This window comes from Populus trichocarpa, chromosome 11 (genome assembly GCF_000002775.5).
Source record: "Populus trichocarpa isolate Nisqually-1 chromosome 11, P.trichocarpa_v4.1, whole genome shotgun sequence".
In the NCBI taxonomy this organism is placed as follows: Eukaryota; Viridiplantae; Streptophyta; class Magnoliopsida; order Malpighiales; family Salicaceae; genus Populus; species Populus trichocarpa.
Genome location: NC_037295.2, coordinates 10773507 through 10790262, shown reverse-complemented (window position 1 = coordinate 10790262; position 16756 = coordinate 10773507). Strand labels below are relative to the sequence as shown.

General features: G+C 31.7%; 1 protein-coding gene across 3 annotated transcripts; it reads left to right on the top strand.

Annotated features, from left to right (window-relative positions):
- Positions 1-2726: 2726 nt before the first annotated feature.
- LOC7483613 (uncharacterized) lies at positions 2727-16308 on the top strand. Of its 3 annotated transcripts, none has more exons than XM_024611810.2 (9): positions 2727-3101; positions 3958-4026; positions 4641-4730; positions 5532-5574; positions 5769-5875; positions 6207-6302; positions 14834-15024; positions 15160-15229; positions 15870-16308. In XM_024611810.2, exons 1-9 carry the CDS (start codon positions 2919-2921, stop codon positions 15978-15980), a joined length of 960 nt encoding a protein of 319 aa, XP_024467578.1. In that variant the 5' UTR covers positions 2727-2918; the 3' UTR covers positions 15981-16308. The 3 variants fall into 3 exon arrangements, with proteins under 3 accessions (XP_024467578.1, XP_024467577.1, XP_024467576.1); XM_024611809.2 differs by lacking the exon at positions 3958-4026 and adding an exon at positions 3847-3918 and having other exon boundaries at positions 2728-3101; XM_024611808.2 differs by having other exon boundaries at positions 2730-3101; positions 3955-4026.
- The last annotated feature ends 448 nt before the right edge of the window (positions 16309-16756 follow it).

The following is a 16756-nucleotide window of genomic DNA, read 5'->3' as shown; positions in this document are numbered from 1 at the left end:
CTCGACAATATAAGATCCCCATTTCTAAGCAACATAAAAACACTATTAAGTAGCATTCAAAATAAACCAAATTTGAAAGGACTACAAAAAATAAAGTTTGATCTTCTACCTCATCGTGTAATTCAATCCTTGACTATTTAAAGAAAAGAGGGTTGAATGTTTGCATATTTGTTCAAAATCAGTTCCCATAACTCCAATTGTTTCAAATCAGTAAGTTTTTATTTAATTGGTCTAAACCGAGCATCAACCTAGCATTTTTTTTTCATGACATCCCGGGATCCCATAATCTAGGAATTCAAAACAAATAATCTAGTTAAATTCTAAATAAATGCAATTTCAAAGGAACAAATAGGAAAACAATTAAGTTGAGGGATTAAAATGAAAAAAGAATTATGAATTAGTATTGTAGTCTACAGTAACATAGGTATGGGTGAACAATACTTTTCCCAGACCCAAAATGATAAGTATAGGATATAAAACAAGTAGAGATGGAAATAAAATTAATGTTTTTCTTTGTTTTTAAGAAGAAAAATGAGTGAAACTTTAAATTTTTTTAGGAGATGCGAGATAAAGATAGAGATAGAAAGATTATGAATTTTATTCCAAATCTCTCCTTGTAAACTTTTTAAAACTCCAAGTCATGCTTTATACTTTCAATTCTTAATGAGTGATTTTAGATGAATTATTTTTTCCAATCAGATTTGATTAAACAAAAAAAATATAAATATAAAAATTTAAAATAAGAAAATAGAAAGAAGAGAAAGAAAGAAAATATAAAACAAATAGCAATTTTTTTAACAATGTAATCCGACCATTTTCTTCTAATAAATCCCCTCATCATTATGAATTCATAAAAACTAAAATTTCATCATTTTACTATTGAAATTTAAACAATATTTGGATTTGAATCTTTTGATTAAAAAACTTCCAAATTGATTGTTGTGTGAATCTACTATTTGAAAATGGTTTTTGATGTTAGATTTGTGTTTAGACAAATAAATAGTGGAAAAAGATGCTGAGGATTTTTTAAGTTATCAACAGGCTTTCCTAAAATCCAGCACGATTAACTAGTTTTGGTTATTTAAGGTTGAAGATGAGGTCAAACAATGTGTTATTAGCAAAGATGACAAGTCATCTATGTATTTGTTTTCAAAATAATTGAGCCTTGAAAGAAGCTCAAACGTGTTTGTTCTCAACTTCAAGCCTAATTTTTTTATTAATTTTTTATATATAAACAAATTTATTCATATATAATTTTTCCTTATTAATTACTTATTTTAAATTATATTTTTTTCTATTAAGTGGAAGAAACATACTATTTAGTTTTTCTAAAAGAAAATATAATTATAATAAGTGTTTAAAACACATACTGAAAGTAATATGCACGCAAACACAAAGATATACAAGAAAAAACCTTTTTGTGCACTTATTTAATCGTCTCCTTACATTAAATAGAGACAAGTAAAAATAAATTTGGTATCCAACCTCCTTTATATTATCTTATTTCTATTGTCATATCAATAATATACAATTTCTTAAAGGCTTTGTTTAAAGATATAAGATTTTAGGGACATGAAAATAAGATTGTTAATTCCATTCTGTTTCGGTCGGAATAACTAATATACCTTGTATATTTTAAAAAATAAAATAAAATAGAATAAATATTATCATCTTACTTAGAATTTCAGATATTTCAGATTTCTTGTTCAAATCCTGATCAAGATATTGCAAGTTTACTTGCTTGTTTTGCTGTGGATAATATAATTTGGTTTAAAAGTTATAAAATTTTAGTTTTTGATTTTGGTTTATTTTTTTTTTAGCTAAGAAAACCAATTAGAATGAAATGATTTTTAGTCATCTCTTATGATACACATGCGCAAAAATATATGGAACCAAAAAATTTGCATGAGTCGTTGTGCCTTCTACTATCTAAGGAACCAAAAATTTTCAAAATTGGCTTGGTGATACTATTTACTGAATCTAAATGCTCGATCACAGATCGTGGGAGAGCTGGAGCCAATACGGCTTAGGGTGTGTAATGGGTGTATAGTTTTTATCTGATGTTAATATTAATTGTGTGAATGTTTGGACTTAGATGCTTTGAAGGAATATTTGAGAAACTAAGAAGAGATTCTTAGTTACTCTCATCCTAATTCCACATAGTAAGTTGACTGGGGATGCATCAAGTTTGGAACAATTGTGTTTCAACTTAACACATTGTTCTTGAATACAAGAAGACAACTCTAATTCTTTGTAACCGAAAGCACTTGCTAAATTTTAATGGTCAGGATTTAAATAGAAAAAATCTTCATCAGTTTGCATTATGTTATCTATTTTCAAAATAGAAAAAAATAAAGATTTAAATCTTAGAAGGATTTTAAAAAACTTTTTAATTTAATTTAGGGGTGAAATGAGAAAACTTCAAAATATTGCTAAAAGTAATTGTATATATATAAAAAATTGTATTGTTCATGTTTTTTTTATTCATTTAAAAAACAATAAAAAAACTTGTATTACAACAATATGAAGTGTTTTCCAAACCATTAAAAAAATATTTTCTTGTTTTACAGAGAAAAAAATTATATTTAAGCAGAAAATCTCATTTTTTACTTCAAAAAATTAGAATATTATTTTGTTACAAAAGGTCACTTAAATTTTAGATTTGATCTAATAAACTTTTCAAAATTCCAAATTGCCGAGGGAGCTCACACCGCCACAAACCCACTGGACCTAGGGTGAAGTGAAATGGAAATGGAAATGGAAATGGAAATGGAAATATAAATATAGGTAATAGAAACTCCCACGCGCATGCGAAGCACGTGTCCGCTAACAGTCTCTAAAATACTGAAATCACCTCCTGCAAATTATAAAATCAAGAAAGAAATACACATGAAAATTTTAATTTGATAAACAATTTAATGGCAAACCTTCCTCAATCTCTGTCGATGAACACACCTTTCGGAGGACCAAGCGCGTCTAATCCCGCCGCCGCCGCTGGAGCTCCCGCCAACAAAGACCGGAAGATGGCATCAGCAGAGCACCTGGTTCTTGACCTAAGCAATCCTGATCTTCGTGAAAACGCCCTTCTTGAGCTCTCTAAGGTAACGACAAAATTACCACTTACTTTTTAGAAAAGAAATTGAGAATTGAGAAATTAGGGGTTTTGGTTGAAACCCTAATAATAATGAGGGGTCTCTCGCTATATTTTATTTTATTTGTTTTTGTTTACAAGAAGATGAATAGATAATTTCGTGAGAATTATTGTTTTGTAAAACATCTTTACTAAATTACGATAGACAGTTGAATGTATGATTATTGGCTTAATAAATGGGAAGGAAATGTATGATTATTGGCTTAAAACAGATCCACCACCTGCTGGGCACCACCCATTTTGGCAGTTGAGGAAGAAAAAGGCTGCCCTGAACTAGTGAAACTTAGAATTCAAGGCATATTCAAACTTTTCTTGCAATAAAACATTGTATACTTAAACACGAGGTATTTTTTCGTTTTAAATCGGAGGCCATTAAAGTCGTAAACTGGCTGTCAAAACGCTTCTTCGATTTTGCATGCAAAGGAATCTTTACCTTGGCTGGTTGCATACATGTGAGGGGGAGAAACTATTTCATTTTCATTGTAAATCAGTTCTCTTTATATGCTTAAACATGAAGAGATACATGCACGCATGCACAGCTGGACATAGTTTCATGTGCAATAGCTGCATGTAATCAACTTGTTATATGTGGACCTTGCCAAATTTTTTCCTTTTAAGTGATTGTGCCATTTAGCTGTTGAACATTCATTTTCTGCCATCATAAACCAGTGTCTACCTTTGCTTTCATTTTTTAGAACAAGGATTTATTTCAAGATTTGGCTCCTTTCGTGTGGAATTCTTTTGGTACTATTGCTGCACTCATTCAGGTATGCCTAATAAACTTGTTTTTGTTTTTATTTTAGAAGAGAGAATTATTTCAAGATTTGGCTCCATTGTTGTGGAATTCTTTTGGTACAATTGCTGCATTGTTACAGGTATGCCATTTGAAGTTGATACTTTAATATCAGTTCCTTGTTAAATTATCTCCCCTCTTGCTCATGTTAGCATGAAGTCATCCATGTTGCGTTGTGATATATTTTATCTTGTAGAATTTCCTTTATAACTTCGATATATATATATATAGAAAAGCTCATACTAGTTTCCCTTGATCCTAATGCATTCTGCTAACAGAAAAAGAAATAAACATAGATCATATTGAGGACATAGTGTGGGAATTAAAATGTTTTGTACTCTAAGGACAAAAGGGATATGCCTGTTACTTCTCTATGATCTCTTTAAATTGGGCTGAATTGATGATGTTTTCTTTCATACCGTTCATGTTTGAGTTAATATTTATTGTGTGTTTATTTTGGAGCTCCTTTTATTCCAACTTGTCAACCGAACATATGTTACTGGTTTGCATGATTTTTTCGTGATTTTGGTTGGAGCTTAATAAGCAAAATAAACACCACTGGTGTTGTGTAGTTCTCATGTCCTCTACATGCCTTTTAGTTTTCCAGAGATTGTAGATAAGTGTAAAAATTTTCAATTCTCAAAGTGCTTGATGTATGTTATTTCCATGATTTTTGAGTTTTCCTCTTATTTGCAGGAGATTGTTTCGATATACCCAGTTTTATCACCACCTAACTTAAGTCCCGCACAATCAAATCGAGTTTGCAATGCCCTAGCACTTCTTCAGGTCAAAATATTTTGTTTTTGTTGTTCTTATGTTTATTTTCTACTTTAGTTTTTTCGTTAATAATTTCAACTTTGCTTCTTTCCCTTCATTGGAAATTTATTATGCATGGATTGTCATATATTTTCCATTTAGAGAAATTATGATTTAAGATGCTGAAACACTTCTAGGTACTCGAGTGAAGCATTATATGCTCAAAAGTTCAATCGATCAATGATCAAAGGCTTAATATTCTTGGTTCTTGTACAAATCTTACCTTTATTAGTTTGGGAAGTATTGTTGATGCATAATTCAAGAGTTAAAAATCAATTTCCCATGTGGCTATCTATTGTGGTGATTATGGTGGGTGTATTGCCTACTTGCTGACTTCTTTGATTATAGGGGAGGTGTTGTAGGCATTTATATTTAAATGCATCTATTATAAGGTAAAAAGGAAATTATTTTTCAACACGTTTCTATAATAGGTTAAATACTTAAATTATTTTGGAGTTTTATTTAATATAGTGCTTTCCAAAAGAACTAAAGCATTTACTGATAGTATACGAGGAAAAGAAAATTCAAAAGAAAAAAAAACAGATAAGAATAGAAGTGCTAGTGTAATGAAGACAATTTGATAATTCTTTTTTTCTTTTTATGTCCAATTTCTTAACATGCTGCTTGTTTCATTTTGCTTGCTTAACTTATGCAATGTTGAAGAGTGAGCATAGATATTCTCTGTTTCTGTACTTTTACAGTTCGTTTTATTTTGTTTCAGGCTTGAAGTTATTTATGATGTTCATAATCTTTTTTTGTATTTTCTTACAGTGTGTAGCTTCACATCCTGACACGAGGATGTTGTTTCTCAATGGTAATGTTCTCAATCTTGTTTGCTCACTTGAGTAGCACTTGAGAGGAAACTTTACTATTGTTGGTTGGATCGTATGGCTTGAATTTTGTTTCACAGGAAGAATAATGTTTTTGCTATCCTTGTGGATATGATATAAGCTGATTAACTTGTTGTATGCATTTCCAGTTGACCATTTCTTTTTTTGCCCTTTGCAGCTCATATACCTTTATATCTCTACCCTTTCCTAAATACAACTAGCAAATCAAGGCCTTTCGAGTACCTAAGGCTTACTAGTTTAGGTGTCATTGGTGCCCTAGTGAAGGTACTTCAATCTTTCTGATATTCTATTCCTCAACTTCATGATCTTTATATTCTTTATCATTTAATAGTGCAATGTCTAAACTTTTTGTACTTAACCATCATAGCTTCATAGAACAATATACTTGTTTCTCATAAAGATAATGATATATGAATGTGTTGATCTCAACATTTATCCACATTGCCTTATTACTTGGCACAAGCATATCAATATTTATCCAAACAAAAGAGTATTAGATTATGTTGATCTCTACATTTGTAGCTTATATTTTTGTTGCTTTTGTTCTCAATTAGTTTGAAATTTTGATCTTAATTTTTTTTCTATTGGTTACCAGGTTGATGACACAGAAGTTATTAGTTTCCTTCTTTCTACTGAGATTATTCCGCTATGTCTGCGTACTATGGAGATGGGAAGTGAATTATCAAAAACAGTTGAGTGTTGTTGTTGTACATCCTTCGGCTTTTTTCAAATAAACTTATGTTGATTATGTTTATTTTCACTATTTATGCCTTGTTTGGTTATTTTTTGTCTAAATGCATGGGATGCAGAACCTTGTCTTAGAGAACCAAAGTCATATGCAATTAATCACCATCACCTTTACGCCTTTAAAAAGATGCAAACAAGAAGTATAAATCACAATGAAGTTGATTGTCTAAATGCATAGTGATGCAGAATTGCCCTGTTAGATTGCTAAATTGAGATTTGAAGAAAAGTTTGTAACTTTACCCTACAAGAACCTTGTCTTAGAGAACCAAAGTCATATGTAATTAATCACCATCACCTTTACGCCTTTAAAAAGATGCAAACAAGAAGTATAAATCACAATGAAGTTGATTGTCTAAATGCATAGTGATGCAGAATTGCCCTAAATTGAGATTTGAAGAAAAGTTTGTAACTTTACCCTACAAGAACCTTGTCTTAGAGAACCAAAGTTATATGCAATTAATCACCATCATCTTATGCCTTTAAAAAGACGCAAACAAGATGTATAAACCACAATGAAGGTGATCAATCCTTCGAAGAGTTTGCAAGTTCAATGAAGAAGTTAGTTTGAGAATCCATCAACCACACAGAGAAACAAAGCACATAATATGCGGTTACTTTAGAGAAAATTTCATAAACTGAAAAATAATGCTAATAATTGGTTTATATAGTAGAAAGCTAACTCTAATTTGACTTAATGGATCCAAACATGATAAATAGAACTTAACACTTTAAAAACCCAAAATAACTAAAATAATAGTATAAAACTTGACCAAAATAAACTTTTAAATTCCACATGCTCTAAAATAAACTAAAAGATAAATAAATAATATTGAAATTAATTAAAACAAGATCAAAGATGAATTTTGTAATGTGCTAGTAGAATCAAAGCTCAACTTCAAACAAATAAATATATCACTAGAAAGTTGTGGAAGTCTACTTTCCAATGCATCTAGATTCGTATCAAAATTCTTTTTCCATTTATGGTCATATCAGTAGTGAAAGGTCAAAACTGATAGATTTGAATTTTTTTATTTCAATCTTTCTGTAATGTTTGGATGCTCCCCTACAAACCCTTCTTGAACGTGAATCAAAATAATCAAGACTTGTTCTTCAACCTTTGATATCCTTTTGAAGTCCATCATAACTCATGTATCTTGAAGAAGTTTATTAATTGCCTCCTTGAACCTCTTTGCTCTAAGTCTTGTGATTGGACCCAATGGAATCTCTAATGGGTTTCTTGGTGTTGAAGTTAGGATCGCATCATTTCCTCTTCCTCGAAAGGATTCTCCCTCGAATCATTACTTACATCAAACAAAAAAGGCCAGATACATTAAATGTAGCACTAACACCATATTCACCTGGTAATTTTATTTTTTCAACAATATCATTGATCTTCTCAATGATTTGGAATAGTCTGTCTCCTCCCGGCATCAATTTAAATCTTCTTTAAGCAAGATTTTTTTTTTATTCGCACCTAAACCCAATTTCCTGGTTTAAATACCATCTTTTTTCGTTTTCTTATTGGCTTTAAATGCATTTTGTTCTTTTATCTTTTCAATATGTTGTTGTACTTTGGTATGCAAATCTTTGACAACTTGTGCCTTTTCTATTCTCATCAAAATTAACTTTTTCATTAACAGTTTAAGACAATAAATCCAATGGAGTTAAATGATTAAAATCATACACAATCTTAAAAGGAGAAAACTTTATTGTAGAATGCACTCCTATTATATGCAAACTCATTAAATGACAAACAATTTTCTTAATTTTTAAGATTTTTTTGGATAATAGTTTTTAACAATTGAGTTAAAGTTGTATTTACCATCTCTGTTTGGCTTCTATCTGTGGGTGATAAGTAGTAAAAAAATAACAATATAGTTTCTAACTTACCCCACAAAACTTTTCAAAAGTAGCTTAGAAATTTAACATTTTTATCAGACACAATGCTCCTTGAAACACAATATAACCAAACTATTTTTTTAAAGAAAAGATTCGCTATAGTGGTTGCATCATCGATTTTATGAAATAATATGAAATGCGCTATCTTAGAAAAACTATCCACAACAACAAATATTGAATCCCTGCCATAAAACAAAATCCTTTGATATATCAATCCAAGGTTTCTTATATATTGGTAAAGATGTATACAAACACTGAGGAATGACTTTAGACTTGGTTTGTTTACATGCTATGCATCTATTACATATTCTTTGAACATTCATTTGTAATTTGTTGGATTTACTAGCAGAATCGAAGCCCAAATTCAAACAAATGATTCTCCTTCGTCTTGATGAATTAAAAGCTCAACCATATATCATTGAAAGTTGTGGTTGTCTACTTTCCAATGCATCTGGAATCATATCAAAATTCTTTCTGTAGCTCCTTCTATGGTCAAAACAGTAGCGAAAGGTCAAAACTGGCAAATTTAATTTTCTTTTTATTTCAATCTTTTTGTAATGTTTGGATGATCCCCTATAAGCCCTTTTTGAACGTGAATCAAATTATTCAAGACTTATTCTTCATTCTTTGATATCTTCTTGAAGTCCATCTTAAACCATGTATCTTGAAGAAGTTTATTAATTGCCTTCTCGAACTTCTTTGCTCTAAGTCTTGTGATTGGACCCCATGGAATCTCTTAGTGTTGAAGTGAGGATTTTCTCTCAAATCATCGTCTACATCAAATAAAGAAAGGTCAGAAACATTAAATATAGCACTAATGCCTTATTCACTTGGTAATTTCACTTTGTAGGCGTTATCATTGATCTTCTCAATGATTTGGAATGGTCTCGTCTCCTCTCGGCATCAACTTAAATCTCTTTTAAGCAAGAAATCTATTTTTTCTCATATGCACTCAAACCACCTTTTTTCCTTCTCTTATTGGCTTTTAATGTATATTGTTCATTTATTTTTTCAATATGTTGTTGTACCTTTGTATGCAAATCTTTGACAACCTGTGCTTTTCTATTCTCATCAAGACTAACTTTTTCATCAATAGTTTAAGACAATAAATGCAATGGAGTTAAATGATTAAAAACATACACAATTTCAGAAGGAAATTTTTTTGTTGTAGAATGCACTCTTATTATATGCAAACTCATTAAATGACACAATTTTCTTAATTTTTAAGATTCTTTTGGATAATAGTTTTCAACAATTGAGTTAAAGTTGTATTTACCTGTTTGGCCTTTTGTTTGTGGATGACAAATAATAAAAAATAACAATTTAGTTCCTAACTTACCTTACAAAACTTTTCAAAAGTAGCCTAGAAATATAACATTTCTATTAGACATAATGTTCCTTGAAACACAATGTAACCAAACTATTTTTCTAAAGAAAAGATTCGCTGTATTTGTTGTATAATCGGCTTTATGGAATGATATGAATTGTGCTATCTTAGAAAACCTATTTACAATAAATATTGAATTTCTATCCTTTTTAGATCTAAGTAACCTTAAAACAAAATCCTTTGACATAAATCCGAGGTTTATTGGGTATTGGTAAATGTGTATACAAACATTGAGGAATGCCTTTAGACGTGGTTTGTTAACATACTATGCGTCTATCACATATTCTTTGAACTTTTATTTTCTTGTTAGGCCAATAAAAATGCTCATATATCATATACAAAGTTATAGCTATCCCAAAATGTCCTATATAAGCTTCTCCAAACATTTAGGCTCACACAATCTCTTATGTTTAAACAAAAATTCATCATGCTTAAAATACTTATCAAAGATCGAATGTTCACATTGTCCATATACTTGACCAAAGTCATCGTCATCCATATATAATTCTTTCACAACTTACCTTCAAGACAATGAATCCGCAATGATGTTTTCCTTACCTTACTTATACTTGATGACATATGAGAACATCTTAATGAACTCAATCCACCTAGCATGTTGTTTACTCAACTTACCTTGACTCTTTAAGTGTTCTAGAGATTGATGGTCCTTATGTATCACAAACTTCTTAGGCCAAAGATAATGTTGTCAAGTTTTCAAGGTTGTCGTTAATGCTTGCAACTCTTTTGCACTAACAACATAACCTAAGAGTTTAATTCTTTTTATGCAAAAATCACACTTCTTTAGATTAGTGTATAATCTTTTCCTTTCTAAATATTTCAAGAACTTGTCTTAAATGATTAATATGCTCATTTAATCCTTTGCTATAAATCAAGATATCATCAAAATAGAAAACAAATTTCCAATGAAAGATCTCAACACATGATTCAATAACCTCATGAATGTACACAAATGTACTAGGGGCATTAATCAAACCAAAAAGCATCACTATCCATTCATACAATCCATATTTAGTTTTGAATATTGTCTTCCATGCATCTCATTCTTTCATTCTAATTTGATGATAACTATTTTTCAAATCAATTTTAAAAAACACAGAAGAACCATGTAACTTATCAAGCATATTATCTAATCTAGGGATATGATATCTATACTTTACAATAATGTTGTTAATGGCTCTACAATCAACGTACTTATGCCAGTTATTGTTTTTTTAGGCACAAGTAATACTGGAACTGCACAAGAACACATACTTTTTCGAATGTACCATTTCGACATCAACTTTTCTACTTGACTTTGAAGCTCCTTAGTCTCATTGGGATTACTTCTATAGGCTAGCCGGTTTGGAATTGATGCTCATGGCACAAAATCAATTTGATGTTCAATCCCTCGAATTGGTGACAAACAACTAGGGATCTCTTAAGGAAAGATATCCTCAAATTCCTGCATATAAATTAAGGTGTTTCCCTAATTTTTCTACACACTTTTCTCAGCATTATTTTCTTCTCTCCGCTCTTGGCCTTCCATATGTTTTCTTTTTTGGCCAAAATCTTCAAACCTATTTCTAATGGCTGAAACTCTCTCCTCAATTGTTTCACACTCATGGCTCATCTTATTTTTAATCGGCCTCACACATCCTCACCATTATTTTTTATAAATTCTTGTTCAGCTTCCTCAACTTTCTTAAACTTTAATTGATCCACATATACTTGCCTTGGTGACAATGGAGCAAGTGTGTAAATCTTTTCATATTTCTCCACAGTATACCTATTTCTGAATCCATCATGCTTGGTCTTCCTATTAAATTGTCAAGGTCTCCCCAACAATAAGTGTGTAGCATTCATAGGAACAACATCACATATAACCTCATTCTTAAACTTTCCTACTATGAATGAAGCCAAAACCTGCTTAGTCGCCCTAACTTCTCCACATTCATTCAACCACTAAAGCTTATATAACTTAGCATATTTATATGTATTTAGGTTCAACTTTCTAATCAAAGTTGGGCTAGCAACATTAGTACAACTACCATTATCAATTATCATACTACATATTTTATTATCAATGTAGCACCTAGTATGAAAGATATTCTACCTATGTTGCTCTACATCCTCTTCATAAACTTGAACACTCAAAGATCTTTATAACCAATGACTCTCCTTGCACAGCATTCTCCACATCACTACAATCATCGAGCTTTGACATCCCCTTCAAATGATCCTCACTAGCCGATTTCAGCTCACCATCATCTCATATAATCATAATTCTATTATTTGGACATTCATGTGTATAATGTCCAAGCTCTTGACTTCAAAAACACCTAATCTCTTGCTTATGCTTCGGTTGAGCAATATTTTTTTCTTTTTACTCCGAAGCCGTAACTTGCTTCCTAACAAAGGAAGGTTCTCGGCTATTTTAGGTGCAGTTATTGGTTTCATCTATGTATTACTCTCTCTTCTAAAATTCGACTTCCAACCCGAAGAGTAACTCTAATTTCCACCAGGTTTTGCACTATCCTTTTTTCTCAATTGTTTTTCAACTTTTATAGCCAAGTGTATTAGCTCTAGTCATAACTACTTCCATCTCCTTAAATGTACTCATCCACACTCCTAGAACCTTGAGATAAGGTTTGCAATTTATTATAGATCTCTCTATAATAGTGAGTAGGTACAAACGTTTTCCTCATGATTGCTTCATCTCCTCCCAAGTTTCTGTTTCTCTTTCTTCATTACACCTTCCACATGTAACATCATTCACTAGAGTCCTAATGGTAGACATTTCAACTTCCTTTTTCTTACGGCTAAGAATTCCTTGTCCACTAATCATTTCATCAAATTTGCTTATTAATGCCCTCCATCATAGCTTTCATTCTATTTTGTCTTTCCTCCACAATTTATTTTTTATTTTTGTTTTCAACACTTCAAAGACATTGAAATAAAGGTTAGTAGCAAAAACATTTCCTCACACAAACCTCATGTGTTTACTCTCACAATAAAATTCACTCGTGTTTCACAATTTATTCGGTTTTTTACTCTAATAGTCTCGCTACACCTTTTACTACTATTTTTGTATTCTGGTTCTTAAAAGTAATTTAGCTAAAACCTTAGAAAGAAAGAAAAAACCAAGAAAAATAAGAAAGCAAACCCTAGATATGACAAGATTTAAAGAAAACCCTAGATATAGCAAGATTTAAAGGAAACCCAGAATTACTTGTAACAATGAAAATTAAAGAGATATAACCTGAAATTAGCCATGCTCTAATACCAAATTGATGCGGAATTGTCTCTTAGATTGCTAATTTGAAGTTTGAAGAAAAGTTTGCAACTTGACCCAACAAGAACCTTGCTTTGAAAAACCAAAATTATATGCAATTGATCACCCTTACGCTACGCCTGTAATAAGACACGAACGAGAAGTATAAATCACAACGAAATTGATCAATCATTCGAAGAGTTTGTAAGTTCAATCAAGAATTTAGTATAAGAAGCTCTTAACCACACAGAGAAACAAAGCACACAATATGCGGTAACTTTAGAGAAAATTTCATAAACTTCAAAAATAATGTTAACAATTGATTTATATAGTAGAAAGCTAATTCTAATTTGACATAATTGATCTAAACATGATAAATAGACCTTAACACATTAAAAGCTCAAAATAATAAAATAAAACGTAACCCAAATAAACTTTAAAATGCCACAAGATCTATAATAAACTAAACTAAAAGATAAATAAATAATGGCCCAACTAATTAGAACAAGACCAAAGTCGAATTTCATAATCTACTGGCAGAATCGAAGCTCAACTTCAAATGAATAGTTCTCCTTCGTCTTGACGAATTAGAAGGTCTATCATATATCACTAGAAAGTTGTGGATGTCTATTTTCCAATGCATCTGGAATCATTCCAAAATTCTTTCTATAGCTTCATTTATGGCCAAAACAGTAGCGAAAGGTCAAAACTAACAGATTTGAATTTTTTTTATTCCAATCTTTCTATAATGTATGGATGTTCCCTTACATGCCCTTCTTGAACATGAACCAAATTAATCAAGATGTGTTCTTCAATTTTTGATATTCTCTTGAAATTCACCTTAGCCCATGTATTTTGAAGAAATTTATTAATTGTCTTCTTCAACCTCTTTGCTCTAACTCTTGTGACTGGACCAAATGGATCTCTTAGTGTTAAAGTTAGGATTGCATCACTTGGTGATAATGAATTTATTCAATTTTCTTTAAAAACAACTTGTTCACCGCTCTGGAAAATGTATGAGTTCAATGTATTAAAAATATTATGTTTTAGATTAGAGTTATTATGTAGAAAAAAGAATTCCAAGTTAATTTAAGTGTAGAGTTAATTCAACTTCTTTATTAGCACTTTCTTGCTCAAATAATGAAATCAATGTTAATTTTTAGGTAGCGCATGATATCTTGCTCAAATAAAATAAATTAATATTTCGAGATAGAGAGGACATGTTCCCTTGTGCTTCTTATTTTGATTTGAAATGACAAAAATTCACTCTAAAATTGTCACATGTTTGTGTCTCTCCAACCAAAATGTTTGTCACTTTTAAATTTATCCCTTGTGTTTTGGGACACTAACCAAATACAACCTTAGTCTTGATCAGGTTCAATGGCTTGTTTTCAAGACCAATGGCAGCAAAAGATATCACATACCTGTATAATATGCTTTTAACAACCTAGATTTCAAGAAAGATAGCCTTACCTAAATTTTGCTTACTATTTTTCACATATCAAAATGTTAAAATGGGTTTTATCTATTCTGATTTCTTGACACCAGCTCAGAATGCCTGCCACTGTTTTTGTTGCTCCACTTGATTCTTTTGGTTGCTATGCAGCTGCTTGCTAGAATTCTGAGGTTGCTAATATATATCTTCTTCAAAGTTTCAATCTGTGCTCTTAACTTTCCAACCAATTATGTGTACACTTGGGTAAATCATATGATTTTTTGTTGAAATGTAATGGAGAATGTAATGGACCTGAAATATCTATGAGATGCTATGTTTAAATACAGATTACAGACGTGTAATTATCATTTTGGCATGTTACTGTTAGCTACTATACAATAGAGTTGTCTCCTTCACCCATACATGTGATAAGATAAATAGTCATATTTATTGCTCAGAGCATTTTTCCTTTTCTGTTGGCAGGTTGCCACATTTATAGTTCAAAAGATTTTATTGGATGATGTGGGCCTGGATTATATTTGCACTACAGCAGAACGGTTTTTTGCAGTGGGCCGGGTTTTGGGGAACATGGTTGCAGCACTTGCTGAACAACCCTCGTCACGGTTATTAAAACATATCATCCGATGTTACCTTCGACTTTCAGATAATCCAAGGTTTTTACATTTCCAAATAAGCAATGGCTCCAAGCAGTTACCTGGCTCTGTACTTCTTGCATTCAATTTTTTATGATTGGTCATTTGTTTTGACTTCCTATTTTCATTGTATTTTTTTTCGCTTTTGGAATTCAGGGCTTGTCATGCATTACGAAGTTGCCTGCCAGACATGCTGAGAGATGCTACCTTCAGTAGCTGCCTTCGTGTAAGTAAAGCTTATGTAATTGTTCATAGTTTATTGCCTCAGGACTCATTGGGAGGATGGTGATTTTTAGCTAGTCCATAATCAAGTGAATCTTGACTGAGACAAGTACTGTAAGGCCTTTATATGGTTTGAAATTCCTAACTAGCAGTCAAGAAATTTCACCCCTGTAGTTTGCTATGTGAGTGATGGGCTGTTGGATTGAATTGCATGAGTTGATTGTTCTGTAGATAAAGTTGAACGTGGCATATCTCTATGTTTAATCATAACATGAGTTGTTTTAGTGGAAAAGGTGGCAGATCACTAGTTTAAGTTTTAAGCTAGTGTGGCTTGAGATGGGGATTATAATTATGACAATGATTAACCAAGTACATGGTTCACTGACATTGCTAACTGGAACACGTGTTTATGTGAAAAATTTGATAGCTGCGTAGGATATCAAATTTATTTGTTTTCCATGCCACAAAAAATATTTTATTGTGTCGGCAATATTAATATTTGGAGTTTCAAATGATGTATAGGTTCTTCATATTTTTCATTGGAATAATTTTCAAATCAAGTATATTCTTTGCCCTTCCCCATCCCCCTTCTTTCTTCAGTGGACAACCAATTTCATGTTCTTTGTAAATTGTAATTTATCTAGGAAGATCCAACAACAAGGCGATGGCTGCAACAGTTGCTTCACAATGTCGGAGGGAATCGGGTTCCAGGACTTCAGGCTGGGGGAGGATTTGATCATATGCTGGTGAACTAAAACTGCAATTTTCTTTTGGTTCGGTCAGTTGTTGCATCACTTCAAGACCTACTATACTCCTTTTTGATGTGAGAGCATTTCTGGTAGCTGTAATTAACACCCAGAAGAGGATGCGTTGGAAAACAAAAAAGCTAGTCTAGTTGCTGACTTGTTGCTATGCCAATTTTAGTTGCGCATCATAGCTGGTATTTGTTCATGTATAATGAAAAGAAAACTCACAGCTCCAGCTGTTCATGTTTAGGGTCACTTGCCGGTTGGCATTTGGACTCGGAAGGTACAGCATAAATTAATTTTTACATATTTACTAGTCTTTACTCCTTAACATCAATTCCGCTATTTGCTGCACATTTTTTTTTTTTGCCTTTTGGTTTATTGTAACTTTTTTTTTTCCCATTCTCAATGAACACCAAGTTCATTCTTCGACCTGTCCAATTTAATTTTATCCCTTCCATTTTTTTTTATATGGGTTCTGAGCAATCTGATCAAGTTGTCGTTGCCCCACCAGACAGCGTACAAAATCTGGTTCTTTCACAGTTGGGGGTGTTTTATCATGTGGCATGGGTTAGAAAGAAGACGGAAGAATCCAGCACAAACAGAGATCACTACTCCTGCAACTGTCAGCATATTTGGGACCTATACTGATTATTGCTGTGGTACATGCAATCAATACTGAGAAACTACAATGCATATTTTGCATGATTGCCAGGTTGCTAACAAGGTTTGGAAGAAAAGATTTCGCGCCAGTGGGACCTTTCAATATCACATGAACAACATCA